Source organism: Gymnogyps californianus, chromosome 3, assembly GCF_018139145.2.
Source record: "Gymnogyps californianus isolate 813 chromosome 3, ASM1813914v2, whole genome shotgun sequence".
In the NCBI taxonomy this organism is placed as follows: Eukaryota; Metazoa; Chordata; class Aves; order Accipitriformes; family Cathartidae; genus Gymnogyps; species Gymnogyps californianus.
In genome coordinates this window covers 39,144,646-39,163,624 of record NC_059473.1, presented here as the reverse complement: position 1 = coordinate 39,163,624, position 18,979 = coordinate 39,144,646, and the positions used below count along the sequence as shown (strand labels likewise).

The following is an 18,979-nucleotide window of genomic DNA, read 5'->3' as shown; positions in this document are numbered from 1 at the left end:
TCTCTAGCGCTCTTCCGCTCTATCGTCGGAGGTCTCTCGTCCCGCCGTCCTCTCTATGGTACCAGCCCTGCGCCGCCGGGCGCCTGCGGCAGCGGCGGCGCGGCAAGACCATCCCCCTCACCTCCACGCCATGCCGGGTGGCGGGTCCCGGCCGCCCGAGCCGCAGCGGAGCTGAGGTGAGCTGACAGGGGCTTCTCCGCAGGAGGAGGAGAGGAAGGGGAGATGTTTCCCCCGGTGCCGCGCACCACCGCCGCCTTCCGCTCGTCCCGGCCGCGACCGGGGGCTACGGGGCGGGGGAGGTGAGGGCCGCCGGGCGGCGGCGAAGCCTCCGCCGTGAGGCGAGCGAGGGCGCGCGGGCGGCGGTGAAACGGCCGCGGCGAGGGGGAGGCCAGTACCGGGCGGGCAGGGCGGGCTGAGCTGACTGCCCGCCTCAGCCGGGATGGCAGGTACCGGCGCTGCGGCTCCTTCACCCGGAGCGGTGCCCCTGGAGCGAACCAGAGGGGTAAGACGGGTGGCGGCGGTTGGCCGTTCAGGAGAAGGGAGGCTTCGGCCGGCAAGAAACGCTCTGCCGGGCGCCGGTGGAGCGATGTCTGCTCGGTTTGTTGGTGGAAGTCCCAGGAGCTACGTATTTAGTTTGAGGTTTGCTTGGGTGTTTCACGGGAGTCTTTGATCTCCGCGTCTGCAGCGAAATAGTCACTTCGGGACTCGGTTCCTTGTATCGCCCTGCCGCCCTCAGCAGGTGCAGGATCCTGCTCCGGCGGATCTCCGACATCGGTCCTTGCCAGCTTCTTTCTGCCCGATACCATCTTGCAATTGCGTTTTAGGTAAAACCAGTAATTCAATAGAAGCGACGTTGTCCTTTCAACAATTTCCCTAATGCCTTAACGAGAAGTAACTTTAGGGCCATTTTCAAAACGTATTCAAGTTCTGCAAAACTGGAGTTCATCATTCAGGGATACTGTGCTAAAACCTGTCAGTGGCAGGTGAGTGGCCACGGTGTGATGGAGTTCTGGGGAAGGGGTGAGAGAACCCTCCCAAACGTGTTTCCCTTCTCCCTGCCTAGTTTTTGCAGAAGGCAAGAGTGATCTGGCAATCACAGAGTAGACTAGTCTTCAAATTAACGGCTCAAAAGTAGACTTTCTGTATGATTTTGTTCAAATTGCTTTATTTCTTATATCTCATTTCTCTGTTTGTAAAGTGAGAAATTAATACATGTCTACTTACTAAACAAAGCCATTTTGTTTGACGTATCTCTGTTAAACAGAACCTGGGACAGAAAATTATGGCTTTGCTATTCTATGTTTGGCGGATCTGCATGTGGCATGAAGAGGGGCTGGGCTGAATTTAGGAAAGGTTGCAAATGCCTTGTCGAATGCAGCAGTTCTTCATATCTGCACTTTATTTTTAAATACTCTGCTCTTTTACACTGAGTGCTGTAATAGTCTTCCCTGTGCCTTAAGGGAAATGGACAGACTGTTCAGCTGGATGATGGGATAGACCTCAATCCATTTTTAAACCGGACTTCATGTTTTTAATAGGTTTTTTTCCTCTCTTACTAATTAGTCTGATAATTCAGTAGTTCATAGGACTTTTAGAACATTGGGCAGAACTTGGTTTTCTTAGAGCAAGTGTTTAGTAATGTCCTAATTCAGCATTTCTTATCAAAGTTGGTTGATAGCTATAGCCACAGAAAGGTTAGGTATAGTTACTATATTACCATGTTGTATTCTGTATATTTTAAGTTAATTAGAGAATTTTGGAATTTTTTGTTGCTGATCAGAGCACTCAGGAGTGCTAGGGTCATCTTTGAATGGGCTGTTCAGAGTAATTAAGATTATTCAGAGGAGTGTTTGCTAACTAAAGCCAAAATGCCCTGACATTCTTCATACACTAGAAATGATACACTTTTCTTCAGATTTTTATTTACTTTAGCTTAGCACTTGCCTGCATTGAACCATAGATCTCTATAGGATCATAAATGTCTCCCCCCCCCCCCCTCCCCCCCCCCCGAACTGCCAGATATATACTGAATCTTGCATGCATAAAGGACTACCTCTTTCTGACCTGGTCATTGTCTTTGAGAAACTGTTGAAACCTTGGGAAAATGGTAAGTTTTGTGCATTTTTTGTTTAGAAATTACAATGCAGAAAGATGTTTAATACATTAAAGTGTATCCCAAGGACATTTGAACAGTTATTTTTAAGTTAATGGCTCTTTGTGGCATATATTTTATAGTTTAATCCAGTTATTGCTACATGCAAATATTTGAATTTACAGTCTTACCTCATAGAGCCTTATGTCTTTGTAATTTAAGTGCATTGTTGGGTGCTCTGAAATTATTGTTTCATCCTAATTATTGTTTTTTTGAAATAAACCAGAGAAGGAATCAAAAGGGTTACCTGTTTGATTGGATTCCAGCCTATGCTTGAACCAAAAGAGCTCATTAGTTGTATGGGTCAAAAAGATCAGTAGAGAGATATTTTTCTTCTCAATGGTTCTAAATGTCTTTTGCATTTACCTTTATTTGACTCCATTTAAAGTTTATTTTTTAAGTTAATATTAAAGCATTAGTCTTTTAGTATTATTTTGCTATGTATTAACCGCTTGGCTGTAGTAAATATTGACAAGCATTTCTAAGGGGGAAAATTGCAGTAGTACATACATCTTGATCTCAGTTTTTAAAACTCTTATGCCCATACTTCATTTTAAGTACAACAAAATCAGAATTCCCATCTTGCACAGAAAAACCCAAGAGGTATGTGAATGGAAGTTTGCAGGATCATAATTTTTTTTGTCCTGGTATTGATACTTATCATTAGAGTCTCCTATTTGGCTCAGAATACAGATTAAGTTTGTTAGCATATAGTAGTTTCAGAAACTTTTTATCTTTCTATTTTATTCACCATATCCCATTTTATCATTAACTCATTGTAAAATTTAAGATTTATTCTTAATAGCGATTGTACTTTTTTTTTAATTACGCACATATTGAAAGGCTTACCTGTTACCAAAAACCACCTCTAATGTGAATTTTAAAAAAAGCTTACAGCAGAACTGATGTTCACATAAAGAGCTGGAAGAATCACTTAAGCATACTAGCTTCAGTAAAGTGAAACTAAAATAACCTGCTACATGCTTGAATTGGCAGAAATGTCTCGGTGCCTTGCTGAGATGCAGGATGTCACAGAATTATCATTTTCACTTATTTTATTCAGCATACTTCAATAATCTTGTTGTAATACTTTGGATGGTGACCAAGGAAAATAGTAGGAGTGGTAAGAGATTTCTTCAAAAGTGCTATAAGTGCTGTGCACTCAGGAAAATAGTCTCTAGGAAGAATTCTTTTTTAAAAATCAGTCAGAGGGTAGCCTCATTCTTTTGTCCTATTCCCTCGTCCCACACTCCAAGCCTGTACATGCACAAAGGAAATGTCCCAAGGACTGAAGTAGCATTTAATCCTATGCCACAGTCTGGTTTGAGATCCAGGAAGTTTGCAACCTGTGCGTTGTATTGGACATCTTCCTTTGAAGTGAAAATCGGTCTTTATAATGAGGTCAGCAATTTTGTATTTAGAGCCACTACGCTCTATAAACCTTAACTTACTGCTTTCCTATGTGTAATCTGTTGACAATGAAAAATGGCTGGACACTTGGATTGGGGAGGGGCAGTGGAGTTTTTTTGCTGTTTGGCCAAGCTATTGGTAGTAAGGGAAATAAGAATCCAAAGTTCCTTGGAAGCCTGCCTGCTCCATATGACAGCGTAACTTCCAGCCTAGTGCTGAAAACCTGATTAATAGGGAATTACTGTCCATTAGAAGTGGGCTAGATCAATTGTGCAGATCACTGGAGAGTGACTGCTCAGGTACCAATTAAGTGAAACTGTCAAGTTAGTTCTCCTTTGAGTTTGTTTCTGAGCACTAGGTGTATTGTCATCTATGTTAATATAAGCTTATTTGAAAAAATATTATGTTAAATCACTCCTTCTTTGCTATTTTTTCGTTGTAATAACATGCTGTTTAATAGGAAAGCTTTTTCACACCAGGTGCAGATTGACTTTGTAGCCTTACAAACACTGCAGCAAAGTTCACAGCTGACAAAAGAGCCATTCAGCACAAAAATAAACATTTTAAAATGAGCTGATGCCTTGAATTCTGTCCTTAGTGATGCTAATAACAGTGTCCACGTCTTATTTTCCCTTATAATGAACACTAAACAGCAATATTTTTGACATTTTCAGTGGAGAGGCAAAGAGTTCTGTAGTGTGAAGACTGTTGCATAAGCTGTGTATTGTAAGGCATTTTGGCAGGGGTACAAACTTTCTCACTCTGTGCTATATCTGTTCTGTGTATACAGAGAAACTCAGTCCCTAGGGCTATCAATCTGGCATCTTTCATCAGCACTAAATTTACTGCAAATATTTTTTGTGTGCGTGCAAAAAAAAGTGCTATTAAACCTTTGGGGACAGGAGTAAAAACCTTCAAATAGGTGCATCTTCTGTTTACTTCTCTCAGAATTCCTCTTCATTGAATTCTGATGAGCACATTCTGCTGACTTTCAAAATCACTCAGCCCGTGTTTGTGTGTATATCTTGTTATAAATCTTTATTTTGAATGCTTTGGCAATGTTATCTTGCTCAAGAGCTTGTCACGCTAAAGAATTTTTTACTCTTTTTTTACTTATTTATCTACTTATTGTATAACTGTGATGTCTTTGAAAATGTGTTGCTAACTTATAAGGAAAGTGTAGAGGAGAAATGATGTTAGTGTCAAATATTTCTGTAGACAAATTTTGGTGTGTTGCACGCTTGCTTTTTAGGAACAGAGTTGCTTCAGAGCGTGAAGTTTTTTCTACTGTTGTTCCAATACACTGCTCCATCTGTCCAAACTAAATTGCTAACGTGTGGCCTTACAATGTGAGCTTTAACACTGCTTTTCTCCGTCCATGGGATTAATTTAATTTTCTTGGTTTATTTTGTTTGGAAAAATAATATTACACTGAAGGGCAAATTGAGATTAATTCAAAATAACTTTGGGATTTAAAAAAAAACCAAACAACTAATCCTGGTATTTGTTTTATCTTTGTAATATGAGCACGGTAGGAAGATTTTTAGGTTCACTTGATGCATATGTCATTGAAATAATATGGAAATTTGTAGTGTACATTTTGGAGGTTCTTTCCTAATGGTTGAAACTTGGAATTTTGTGTGCTTTTAGCTTCAAAGTGAGGGCATGATGATCTTATCACTTTAAACCAACATTTCAGCTGGACCTGCATCGCAGTTCAGGTGTTGTTCGTTTTGTTGTATACAAATAAACAAATTGGGGGCATCTGTCCTGAAACTTACAAGTTTGTAAGTTGTTTGGTAATGTTTTGTCATCTTCCTTTATTCATGTCTTAAAATAAAGTGGCATTCACAGTGCAGAGCTTACACATTTGATCCCAGGAAGATTTTATGACAGCTGACATATAAAATTACCTTTTATCCAATGTTGTTTTGGTAGCTGCTTCGTTTCTTATCTAGATGTCTCTTTTTCTGATGGAAGACTATTAAAGTCTACTATTTTAGCACTGAAATATGACATCATTAGTACAAGGAGAAATAGTAATCATTCAATGTCTCTGTAGGCTGTAAATCTCCTCCTGTCTTGGTATCACTTAAACTCTCTTGGTTTGGGTTTTAAGTGAAATTAGTTTTTACCCTCTTATAGTACTGATGCTAGGTTTTATTAATGTTTGTGATATTTGGGACTTCCTAATGGAAAGATGCTTTTTTTAATGGAAACTACTACTTAAAGTGGCCTTGATAATAGTTTTCTGAAAAACTGATCTAAAACAAATTAGACCTCTGTACAGGCTCGGGTATTACAAACATACATTCAAATTCTAATAGAAAAACTGATAACTGTGTGCTTCAGAAAACCTCTTGAAGATCTATTAATCAAAAGTACGTGTAAATTATTAGAGACAGCTCATATAGCCAGCGTCTATTTACACAATTAGAGCTGAAATGAATTACCTTAATAACTTCCTGTTGGACAGGAGAGAGTTGAAACAGCACTCAAGGCTAAATTCACCGCTGGGTTTAAGTGGTCGCAGCTTCGTTGACTTCAATCAAGTTACACCAGTGATTAATTTTGGGGGGATTGTGATTCATTTAACATAGGCCTTCTGGTTTATACGTGATTGAGTTCTCACTCATGCGTTTAAGGGCAAAAAAATTGACCAAATTTAAGTGTCTGTTTTGTACCTCTTTACAGTCCTTGTATGGTCCCCTTTACCAAAATATATATTTCACAGTCTTTTTAATGTATTCATCTTTGTTATGTCCCTGTGAAATAAAGCAATATTTTGTAGTTAAGAAATGCATTGAAGACCATGTAACGGTTTGACCGACTTCGTGGAGGAGGTTCAGAGCAAAGAAAGGATTTGATCTCAGTCATTTGTATCTGACACTGAATAATGTAGAAACTAGACCATCCTTCCCTTCTGAAATATAAAACCAACTGATGCAACATTTTGGTAGAGCTGCTGGATATTCTAATTTTCTAATGATGACAATTATTGAAGCTCTAACAATTAGCTCTGTTCTTAACTAACCTTCTGGTTGGACCTGCAGGTTTGATAACAAAGGGACTGCAAGTATGTAATACTTGCGGACAAGAATTGTTTCGTAAATTTTATGACAGATTTCCATTCTGTTTGTGGTTGTTTCTGGCCTTGATATGATTTAGGACCAAACTGAATATTTTGACCATGCTAATTTTCTTTGTATTGATGAGGGCTATAAAACTTGCTCATCCCTCAGGTATAAATTATGGAATTCAATCTCACTATGAAATTCAACCGTCAGAAAGTCTTGAACACTCTTGTTTCTTCAGATGGGCAATTTTTAGATAAATGCCTTGTTCTTCTTGCATCTCCATTTCAAGGGACTGTATTCTGCCATTTCTGCCTTTTCATATATGTTTAAAGTTGTTACCTGAGATCATGAGGGTTTTTAGATCATTGTGCGTTTTTTAGATACCTCTTATGAGGTGGTACAATGTATCAGCTTTATCAGGTCCTGGTAAAGTAAAGATTTGGATAAGAGTGAGCTGAGCTGATTAGTTCTCATAAAAATAGTCTGTACTGATTTGCAGGACTTCACTTTTTTCTTATGGGGAAAAAAAAAAATCCGTCCTAGAAAAGATGCATAAATTTGTCTAGTAGGAAGTTTTTAATTTTTGTTATACTTTGTAATCAAACTTATGCAGTGTTCTGAAGTGTAACAACAATCTGGGAGTTGTTTGATTAGAAGGAAAATATAAAAATCAAAAAAGGCAACTTCTCCTCATAAGACCTAAAAGGAGATTCGTGCATCCCAAGGCAAGACCAGTTACTCATAGGTTATTCCTGACCAATGTTTGTCTAGACTGTTTATAAAAGTGCTGCAGTGATGGGAGTTCTCCATCCTCCTAAAACAGTCTATTCTACTGCCTTTCTACCTCTACCTGAGATATGTTCTGGTGTTTGCTGCAGACAAGAACGAAAAATGAACACATCAAATGGTGAGGTCCCCTTTTATTCTTATACCATTGAGTGAAATTTGTCCCAGTGAAGCTTGAAACCCAAAACTTTTCAGACACTTGGGGGACTGATCACTGTATATTTTGAGTGCTGAAAAAGAGCTTGTTTGTGTGAAATTTTTGTCTGAACTCTGTCATATGGTCTAATAGAAGATACTTTTTGTTCCCAGACAAACCTCTTGTATTTGGCTACTGACTGAAACATATTTTTATAGTAATGTTAAATGTGGAAGAGTAGATTATGCCTGACAGTATATGTTTATCATGGTTTATTAAAGCTGTGAATAAGCAGTATGACTAGGAAGCTTAGAAGTTGAAAATAGCATGTGGAACTTCCTCTCAAACCTCACTATTCCTGCTGTTTATAGTTGTAAAGATCATCATGCCTTTAAATGCCACTGACACTTGAGAAATGTCACTTCAATGTCAGAAAGTGCCAAACCACGAAAGTGTTCATGCTCGGACATTTTTTTAAGTTCAGTGAAATTAGATAAACCACTCCTGCATCTGAATACTTCTTGGAGGACAGCAGACTTAATATGTTTGAAGAGATAGACCTCTTAAACCATGTATCTGATACAGAAGCAGAACACATGTATAAAGATATTTTTACCCCTAGGTTCAAAGCTGAACATAGGGCAAACTGAACAATCAGGAGGATGTTAATGAGATTCTCTCATAGCAATGCTATCCAGTAATGGGATTGTATGTAAGAATATCTTGTGAAATGATGAACTACTAATGAGTCCGTGCTATAAGACAGCACAACAGCATGGTAATTTTTTCTGCAGAGATGTCGGGTTGGATAATGGAAGTATACACATAAATATTTTTATTTCCCTTTCTTTAGAGCAGCATTCCAGCCATTAAGTGTTGCAAATAAAACACAACGCAGAGCGGAATTCTGCTAGCTGGAAGTGATCTGGCTTTGTGAGATGATTATAGCTAAATGAATTGCCTACGTTCTTTATCTCTTTCCTTCTGCAGCAAACTGTGTGATGGTCAAGTATGTCTTCAACAACTAGTACTTTTCTCTGTTTTTTTTTCTTGGCTGTGGTGAGGCAAGGGCATTCTGAAGCAATCTGGTGGTAATATTCCAGGTTTCTTTAGGTGTATCTTGGCTTCCACATCAGCAGAAGCAGCAAACAGTTGTAGAGAAATTGCACTTGCACTTTCTCAAAAGAACATATGGGCTTTTTGTTTATTAGCTCGTGTAACAGCATAGTAGGCATTATCCTTTTTCTTACAAGCTAATAAACTCATAATGGTATGTTGTATGTAGTTTTTAGATAGTGCCATGTAGCTACTCTGTCGTCTAGAGTTTCCTCTCCATTGCTGCATCTTCATTTTGGTAGTAAATGTAATTGTTCATAAAATGAGATCAACGTTCTTCCTTGTATGCGGAAATTAATGTGCAATAATGAGAATTTGCAGTACATGTTTTGATTTTGTATGGCCATGATAGTTTTCATGTTGGTTTGTATTGATTTGTGGAACAGTATTTATAAATATGAAATGAGATACTAACATTTAAATGTGGTCTTGTAATGTATCTTTACACCACCTATCAGAAAGATCAACAGATTTATTCTTTCAAGAAATATATGGGTTAGGTTTGGTCATTCTTTAAATTTCAGTGTTTCTGCAGTTTTCCTTTTTTATTCTAGTGGTAGAAGCACCAACTCTGTAAGGTAATGGTTTAAAAAAAATCCTGTTTCCTTTTCACAGAATCAGTGTGAATTTTTTTTTTTCTCTAGGACTTGTGAAGCTACTTGTATTTAAAAAAAAAAAAGAAAAAAAGAAGACAAAACCTCTGCAACAATAAAGAAAATTAAATTCCCTTAATCCTAGGTACTATCTACTTTTTACCTGTCCTTAAATCTGAGACTTGCTTTATTTCTTCTTTAGAAGGATGGAGATGCCACGACATCTCTAGACAGCCTGTTTAGTTGTTTATATGGCAACCTTTTCTAGGCTGAATGACTGTTACCATGTGTAGTGTTGTCCCTTCCTCTCTAAAACTCTTACCTCACTGTGATCTAGGTTCTCTTATTTGTGTACATCTTGTTTTGTGTATATTGTGCACAAAACAAAAATGCACGGCTGTAATTGATTAGTGTCTGGTAGGACATAATGAATTCTCTTGTGCGTGTAACACTTGCTGTAGTATATCTCAGGAGAAAAAAACTCTTGGACTCGTGGTCAGTTTTCTGTTTGGTATCTCTTTATGAGATGCTTTTCATCAGAACAGAATGACTGGTTAATCCCTATTTCATATAGATGTGCTTCATTTATTCTAAAAGATACGGTGTGTTCTGTTTGTCTTAGTGAATTTCATGTCATTCCTTTTGGAGCACTTATTGCTACAATTAATTTTGAATTAAATCCTCAAAGTACTTATGACTGCTTCTAACTGCAGATTTGATATAGTTATTGTGTTTTATCATCAAAGTTAATGAAAAGATTGAGTAGAAGCAACACTGGGAACCAATCTGAAATGCCCATTCAATTTGAACAGAGCAATATAGGTGATATAATGGGGAAACTGACTTTCAAAGAATTAAAAGACTTAAATCTCCCTAATTAACATAGAATAATTAAGTGGCATGAGAATGAGAGGGGAAAATAGTGTCTTTGGCAGAGGAGCTATATGACGGCAGTCAAATGGAACAAAAAAAATGATTTGCCATAAACTTTTTGAATGTTAGAACGTTTCTAGCCTTTTGCCAGCAGATATGGTGTTATGATCTTGATCTGTTCTATAAGATACTTCTGAGATCAGTAAATGAAATACTATGCTGTATATTCAGTAAACATTCACAAAAACCACCAGCTTTCCAGGACAAAGGAGCTGTGTTAGTATGAGGGGTTGGGGCGGGGGCGGGGGGGAGGGAGGTGTTGGTTGTTTGTGGTTTTGCTTTGGGTTTTTTTAATGCCCTCTTCAAATTTTTGCTGTGCCAGGTCAGGAAAGATCCCAGTTCTTCCCTTTTTTTCCAGAATACAATCCAAACAACTGTATTTAAGGTTATGTTTCCTTAGTAAGCATAGATGGAAGAAAGGCTCTGTACGCACACAAAAATGAGCAACTAAAAAAGTTGTTGGAATTATATGAAGTACATGAAAGAGAACACTGGCGAGCACAGGCTTTTTAAAATTGAAATTGACCTAAAATAGAAGTGAGTACCATGATATTTCTGTAATGTACATACTGTTTGTCCTAAAGCAAACAAACATACAACTAATTTCTTCAATACAGACTTTGTCTTTTAACCACTTGGCAAGTATTTTCCATCTTATTTTTAATTTGTGCTATAATCACCATGATTATATATGCCAATTGCATGAATCTGTGTGGCAGTTGGAACTGAAGCACTTTCATTCATCTGCACCTTTTAACAGAGATCAGCACAGTTCTACTCAATGTTAGCTTTTATTTTAATTTTGAGCAGCTAGTGAAGGGAGGAAAGATGTGCCTAGGAAGAAAGAAACATCTTTTCTTAGCATGTTGTTTGTGTGTACAATTCATTTCAATGGCAAAACAGTAAATACAGTAACTGCATGTTAGTGGTCTGTTAAATATAGTTCAAATCACTAGTGATTTTAATTCCATTTTTGTTTATAAATAAGTGTTTCTACTTGTGTTTTTAGACAGAGCTAAAGTTCATTCTCACAGGATTTAGCTTCGCTTTGGTACCTGCCTGGTGCCTTGGTAAAGTCAAAAGGAATAGCAGATAGCAACATTGAAAACTAGGGAGGAAAAAAGTTTCATCGGGGGGGAGGGGGGAAATCCTTTTAAAAGGTCAAGGCCAAGACTGTTCTAAATTCTTTGAACTAGCTCTTTCTGGATTTTCATTCTCTAAGGAGTCTGAAGGGTTGTAGAAAGGAATAGATTTTCAGGGCTACTTTTATTTGGAGAAATATTGAATTTCAAACAGCAAACCAAGAAATGTTGATCTGTGCTAGCTGCAGAAGCTCTCCAGCCTCTCAGCTGGAGAGGGACTATCGTTTTAGCCACATGTTAAAAGGAAATGAGTTAATATTTTCTATCAAAATGTTAGCTTCCTCTATAGAAAATGTCACTTGTCAAAAGCATCTTTTCCTCATTTTGCACAATCTAATAGGAAACACCTTGTTCAAATGCATTCACATTTATGTTTCCCTGTGATAGCTGTTGAAAGGATAAACTGTTGTCTACTGATAGAAGCAAGAGAGTGGTGGTAGGACATCCTGATTTTTAATTATTACTGTTAAAACTAGTTCCTCGTTGTCTTTGTGCAATGTACTTCAGCCTCTTTTGTTTGATGTATCATTTAATCTGTGAGCTGGGGAGGGCAGCAGTAGTTATTATTTCATATGCTAGGAAGAGTAAGAAGTGAACCTTTCAAGTTTAACATGGTGTTTGGGGTTTGGTTTTGTTTTTTTTTAATGCTTTAGAGCAGTTATCAATAAATCAACATAACTATAGTGTGGGTGTCTGTAAAGAGTATCTTCTAGTTCTGATTCTTGCTGGTCTGGTTAAAGTTCTGTCCTCCTTTTAACCTTTTATTTCTTGTTTAACTCTCTTTGAGAGAAAAGGGCTTGATTAAGGAGCATCCTTCTAATGAACAGATGCATTCTCCAGATACGTATCTCCTCTAGAGTTCCCTTCTTTGTCTTTCTGGTGCTCAAGGAAAGCCAATTCTCTTATTTGGTTGCCAAAGGAAAATATGACTTCTGTCTCTAGTGTACAATTCATTATTCTTCTAGAACAGAACAGAACATTTCAGTTGGAAGGGACCTACAATGATCATCTAGTCCAACTGCCTGACCAACTCAGGGCTGACCAAAAGTTAAAGCATGTTGTCAAGGGCGTTGTCCAAATGTGTCTTAACCACTGACAGGCTTGGGGCATTGACCACCTCTAGGAAGCCGCTTCCAGGGTTTGACCACCCTCTTGGTAAAGAAATGCTTCCTCATGTCCAGTCTAAACCTCCCTTGGTGCAGCTTATATGTTACAGGATAGGCAGTATTTTTTGTTAGACTGGTATGGCTGGAAATGGTTAACAAGTTCTTCAGGTTGGAAGCAGAGATGGAGTAGTCCTAGTTGGTGCTGACTTTTGTTTTTGTGTTGCCCAGATGGTGGTGGCTTGTCGCCCTCTGCATACTTCCCTGGAACTCCTCACTGTCTATTTATCTAGCCTGTAGTTTGTATGCTTGTCTGTGAGGATGTTATTGGAGACAATGTCAAAAGCCTTACCAAAGTCAAGGTAAACAGCATCCATTGTTCTCCCCTCTGCTGAGCCAGTCACCTCTTTGTAGAAGCCTATCAAGTTGGTTAAGCACTATTTACCCATCATAAATCCACACCGACTACTCTTGATGACCTTCTTGAGCTTCATATGTTTGAAAATCGTTTCTAGGATTACTTCCTATATCACCTTCCAGGGACTGAGGTGAGGCTGAGCAGCCTGTAGCTCCCCAAATCCTCCTCCTTGTCCTTCTCTAAGATAGGAGTGACGTTTTCTTTTTTCCAGTCCTTTTAAGCAGCTACAAAGGTTGTGGAGGAATAATTTTGGGAAAATCTTTTTAGTAATCTTTAACAGAAGTATGTTCCTGTGTATGAAGGAAAACCTACTTATTCTCTAAGGCATTTTTTCCACTTTTCCGCAATTTGAATTCTTCTCGCAAGTAAAATGAAACATTATCTTGCATATTTAGCAAGTGTGTATTTCACTTATTTCAGTTGTATATACCAGGACATAAGACTGAAGAAAGCCTGGTGAAGACAGGTTTCCTAAAATGCCTTTTCATTTAAAGGAAAGGATAAGAAGCTGCTGTAGGAGGCTTGTCTAAGCTCTTCTGTAATACAAGAGTGCTTGCTGATTTTTGGCTTCGCCATTTAAAATATGTGACCTAAATCTAATGAGATGTACATAATGGAGCTGTATTTCATCTATATAGTTGCTAAGTTAAACCAGCAGTATTACCATGCTTCTAAAAGCTAAAGATAGGAACTGATACAATAACAGTCCTGTATTAAGTACTGCGTAACTCTGCTGCTACGTCACCCTTTTCTTCCTGTGAATATGCATCTAATTGCAGCATTGATTAGAGTTGCATGTTCACAAAAAGGGAAAATTGAACCCTGCTGCGAGAAGGTGGGGGATTAGGTTTTTTTTTATTAACAAACCATCTGCTTCTGTGTATACTGAAGACATGTTGAATGTTTTCTTGAAAATAAAGTGACAAGCTGAGTCAATAAACAGGTTCTACTTGCATCTAATTCTTGTAACAGAGTTAATCTATCTGCATATTTGATGTGATACTATCACTGACAGAATTAAAAGTTGTTCTGCTTTTATTCCTCCCTGGTTCATTTTTATTTCAGGCAAACTATGATTTTATGTGACAAGAATGTTTTTGTTTTAGCCACGGATTTAAAGGCGGGGGGGTGTGTGTCTGTTTTTGTTTTTCTCATTACCTCAGCTATAACACCGTGAGCACTGCTGTAAAGATCAGCTGTGCTATTGGTCAGGTAACTGGAATCGATTATAATTGGATAAAAATACAAGTTTATAGATAGTTTTTTGTATGTAGATATGCTTTACTTTAAGACTTACAGTGGGGCAATGGATTACTGTTTGAAAGAATTTCGCCATACTTTTAAACTGTATCATTTGGCTAATGTGTTTCTTTATTGGCTCGCATTAAGTACAAGGTTATTTATCCATTATAATATACATACTATAAATGCTTCTTCCGGTTTTATATTTTAGGTCTAAGAATATTTGGAGGGAGATTAAGTGGTTGAACAAGTAACGCTCTAATGGATGACAGAGAATTTCCACCAAATGATCTACAAATAGACTCAAAGGACAGTCTTTCTGCTGACTATAGGGTGCAAAGTTTGGCATCTCATTTGGTTTCTTCAGCTGATGAAAATGAAAATCAACTTGACAATGATGGGAATGAGGTTCTGACCAGTAGTAGCATTGCTATGGGACGACAGGACAAAGGTGAGCAGGACAGCATCAATAATAATGAGAATATGGACAGTGGAGACTGTATACCAAGCTGTAAGGAAAGTGAGACTGAGAGGAGATCTGGAAATGTCCATATGGACCCCCAGCTGGAGGAAAAGCCTGTTACAGAAAAACAGCCAGGTGGAAAAAGAAGTCCAAGAAGCAAAAGAAGCTCCAGTAAAAAATCTAAAGGTACTTTATAAAAAAATGTTTTTGTTCTGTTTGTTTAAAATAATAACGCTGTAGTTCTAATCTGAGAACTAATAAGAAAGATATATTTGAGTTGTCATACTAACTATTTCAAAATTTCACTAAAGGTTTCCTCCCCCGAACTGTTAGTAGTCCTAAATCAGATTCAACTTTAGATGTTTTCACCTTCTGTATTTAAACTGTAGCCGTGTAGCAAATGGAACATATCAAGGAAGCACGAGTAGAAGGAGGTGCAGGGTTTCAGTATGGAAATTGGGCTGACTTCCAAATCAGAATAGCCAGGAATTCAGGCAGTATGGTTTTGTTCATTTGCACATCATGCTCAAGTGCAAGATTTTAGTGTCTTGATCCAGTGTCAAGATTTGAAATCTTGGTATGAGTACCAAATAGGTTGATCTTGGCCTGCTGTTGTCAAAATTTACTTACATTTTTCAAAGCTTAATAGATAGTCCTAGGATGTGCATTTTTGGTAATGAGCTGTTCAAAAATGTGTTTCTACCAATTTTTGATGTTACTGCTCCATTAGATATTTTGGATATGAATTGGATAAGTAAAATCTAAATGTTTATTACATGTTCTTATTTGAGATGCTTCTTCCCTTTTTGAATGAGTAGGATTTGTCTGTATCAACACAATGTGTTATTATATTAGGTTTTTGCCATAAATCATAAAGCTTATGTGTCATAGTGCTGCAAATATATTAATTAAAATCAGTGTGTTTCATTGCATAGGTATCTTTGAAAGTTACTTGGAACAACTGAATCATGCCTGCTTTTTTTTTTTAACGCATTTTTTTTTCATCTAAAGACTGAGAAGATGGGGGATTTGGCTACTCAAAATAGATAATTTTAAAATACGATTTTCCTGCTAAATGGCAAGTCTTTTATGGCCTAATCTGAAAACTGATGATGGTCTTAAAGGATTATAAAATAGGTAAAGAAGGGAAAGGAAGGAAGCCTTGTGTTCCATATCTTGTACATATAGGCAAAATCTAGAAGAGAAAAATTATATTTTCTAGTAGAGATAAGAGGATCCTGAAATGTGTCGTTATAGGGAGAATGAGTTCTCATTGAACGATGCAGAAAGTCATTAAGTATATATTTCAACTGTAGATTTAATGTTTAAAAATAGAAGAAAATACTTAATTAAAACAAGAGATTGGCAGAAGGAGTTGAGAACCAGTCATCTGTATGACGGGAATAACAAAAACCAAGTTGATGAAATGTGATAGATGTGTGGACAGAGGTATCTGAAGCACCATGAGAGGAAGAAAAGGAGGAATTCACCCAAACACTGGAAGTTAAACTTTGCTCGTATTCTCTCTCCGTTAGTTTGTATTCTTGTTGATAAATGCAATCGACTTATGCAGAAGTACCACAAAATGAGCTGTGAACAGTAGATGGCAGTTTTAAGGCAAAAAGCAGAAATCTGAAGTATAGAAAATTTCATGGAAAAATCTAGAGATGTAAAATACCACAACAGAGAATGTCCTGCCTGCAATACTCTTAAAAGTTTTGTTGAATTCCTATGAAAAAACTCTTACTACTTTATTAATAAAGAACCTTTATTAATTGTTACAGAATTAAATGTTACAGAAGGAACATCAAAATATAAAATTACGTTATATCTCCCATTGATTACGGGCTAATTTTCATTTAGCTTTTTAGATATTCTCACATGATGTTTCTCCTGTTTTCGCACAATGCAGTGACTGTGTCACAATTTCTTGATGTTGCAAATGTCTTTATTTTAGTGAGAATCTTCCATTTAATTTTTAACACCAGCTATTTTAAACAATTCCCAAGTATCCCTCTACATAAGAGAACCAAACTAGCTTTCTTGTCTTTATACAAACTCAGAGATAAAGGAGAGAATAATCAAACCAGAGTGGAAGATCCCTGAGTGGGTGGCAGCAGAGCGCCACACAAGCAAGCTGGAATCACAAACTAAATACTTGCATGGCATGTATTACGGTGATATTTTTAAAATTTTTAACTATTGAGAAATCATGGATGAGTTACTTTGACTCATAGCTAAAGAAGAGATTTATGAATCTTCTCTTTCCCTATAAGAAAACCTGTTAGGGTCGCTGGTAAATGTTGCCATTCTGGAAAAGATGGTATGTGACTTAAAAATCATGTTGTTCATATTCCTTCTCTTGCTAGTGACTAAAGCAATGAACCTGGAATATGAAAAACTACATTTTACTTATGTTTATTTATTCAGGACTTGCTCAGCAGAAGATTGGTGATCATTAGAGAAGCCAATCTTCTGCTCTGGACATATGTTTTTACTTTAGAAGAAAGAGCAAGTGCTCGCATTTGCAGTATGTTTGAAACCCTCTAAATATTTGCTTATAAAGCATAAACAGGTATAAGTATTTGATTATTATATTTCTGTATATGCTTGGAATGTGTCGGAGCTAGAATTATCCTCGTTCCTACAATTAGTAGACTGAAATGCAAGATTAAGAATCACTATATCTGGTTGAAGATTCACCTAGTTCAATATCCTTCCCCTGACATTGACCAATAGAGGATGGGTAGGTAAGAGTATAAGGACAAAGCAAAGAGGTAGTGATTTTGTTCGTGTGTTCTTGCCATCAGCAGTTATCCATTCAGGACTTCCCCAAGTGGGAATTGATAGACTGTAATAGCTTACAGTGAATTTGTCACCTGACTTGCAGTTGGTTTTTGAGTCCACTTTGGTGTCCTGGAGTAAGTAGTTCCAAGATTTCGCTTATGCATTGTTTGAAGAAGCACTTCCTTTTAGCTTTCTTGATGCTGCAGTAGACGTATTAGAGTGAATTGACAAATATATAGCTTCCAGATCCCAAATTTCTGTCACATTCTTTTTGTATACTAACAATGGTTTTGAATAGACTATGATTATATCTGTTTAAGGAGGACACTGGTGATCAAAGAAGTGATGTAAATTTAAATTTACAAATTTAAACTTTGGTGATTATTCATACTTGGATTCCTTGTAATGAATTGTACTAACTTTAGTGCAGTAGAGATAGTGATTCATGAAGTGTCATCTGCTTCAATGTATTTTTGTAAATGTGGACTTCAAATGATACCTGTTCTCTGAAAATAGCTTCATCTTTTTCCAAAAGATCAGTCCTGGCATAACTAGTAACTTAATATTGTAAAATCACAGTGTGTAATTCCTTAATGTAGTATAGCACGGTAACTTGCACTTAATCATTTTTCCCCAAGTTAAATTCTGCAACATGCGCTTTTCCTGTAAATTATTCAACTTATTTCTTGAAGCAGCTTGAAGGTGGGGGAAGAAAGTGGAGTGGTTGGGATGGATTTGGTGTTGCAGCAAATGAAATATATGAATATAAACTAGTCAAATTATATGAAAATTCAAGCTATGTTATTTTATTTAGGGTTCTGTGCCGCACTAAACAAGATTTTGAGCTTGCTCAGTTAGAGTTATATCTTTACTGCCAACACTCCTGTATTAAAATCTCTTAAAAATGAAATATTTTCTTAGAAACTTGCTGGTCTTTTTTTTTTTTTTTTTTTTTTTTTTAATAGTTCTTGAATGAATCAGTCTGAACCAGCTTTCTGGTATTGAGTACCAAAGAATGTTTAAAAAAAGAGATTACCATATGTTTTCTGTACTAGAAACTTCTGTTACTGGTGACTTAAGCTGACTTAAGCTAATGCTACTGAATCTGAAAATTAAAATTCAATTAAAAAACAGAGGACAATATCCATAATTTTATTTTGATAGCAACTGCCTCATACTTGCACCTCTGACTCATTCTCAGGCAGGTGGCAAGAGCATCTTAATTTCATGTACTTGCAGTACTGACAAAAAAAAGGTGAGACCTATTGAAAAATGCGTTTATAATTTTTATTCACAAGGTCTGTCAAAATTGGATCTTTTTGCAAACATGAGGCTGCTTCTGTGAACTCTCAGGAAAATTTTGAGAAAGTTTGCTTCTCTCCATGTCTTAGGAAACATTGGTACACCCAGCTGGGCATAGAAGATCTCAGTTGAAACCTCTGTGAGTCTGGCAGAGCAGAAACTTGAACCCAGCTGTCTGCCACATTCCTAGTGAGTGCTCTGACCATTGGAGAGTTGATATCTTCTGTGGTTTTTCACATTTATTTTCATAAAGGCTTTGGTTCCATTCTAGTATGGAAGCAAATATCAATGTATGGAGTAAATAGCAATGCTTTGCAAA

At 37.2% G+C, this 18,979-nt stretch overlaps 1 protein-coding gene across 2 annotated transcripts in view; it reads left to right on the top strand.

The window, feature by feature from the left end:
- Positions 1–117: 117 nt before the first annotated feature.
- CNST (consortin, connexin sorting protein) overlaps positions 118–18,979 on the top strand; it is a 50,136-nt gene continuing 31,274 nt past the window's right edge. Inside the window, exons 1-2 of one of the 2 annotated variants that reach the window (XM_050895187.1) lie at positions 118–176; positions 14,320–14,757. In XM_050895187.1, coding sequence (XP_050751144.1) covers positions 14,370–14,757 — 388 coding nt within the window. In that variant the 5' untranslated portion in view covers positions 118–176; positions 14,320–14,369. Of the gene's footprint in view, positions 177–9,373; positions 9,416–14,319; positions 14,758–18,979 lie in introns of those variants that run through there. The other variant, XM_050895188.1, reaches the window with a different exon arrangement.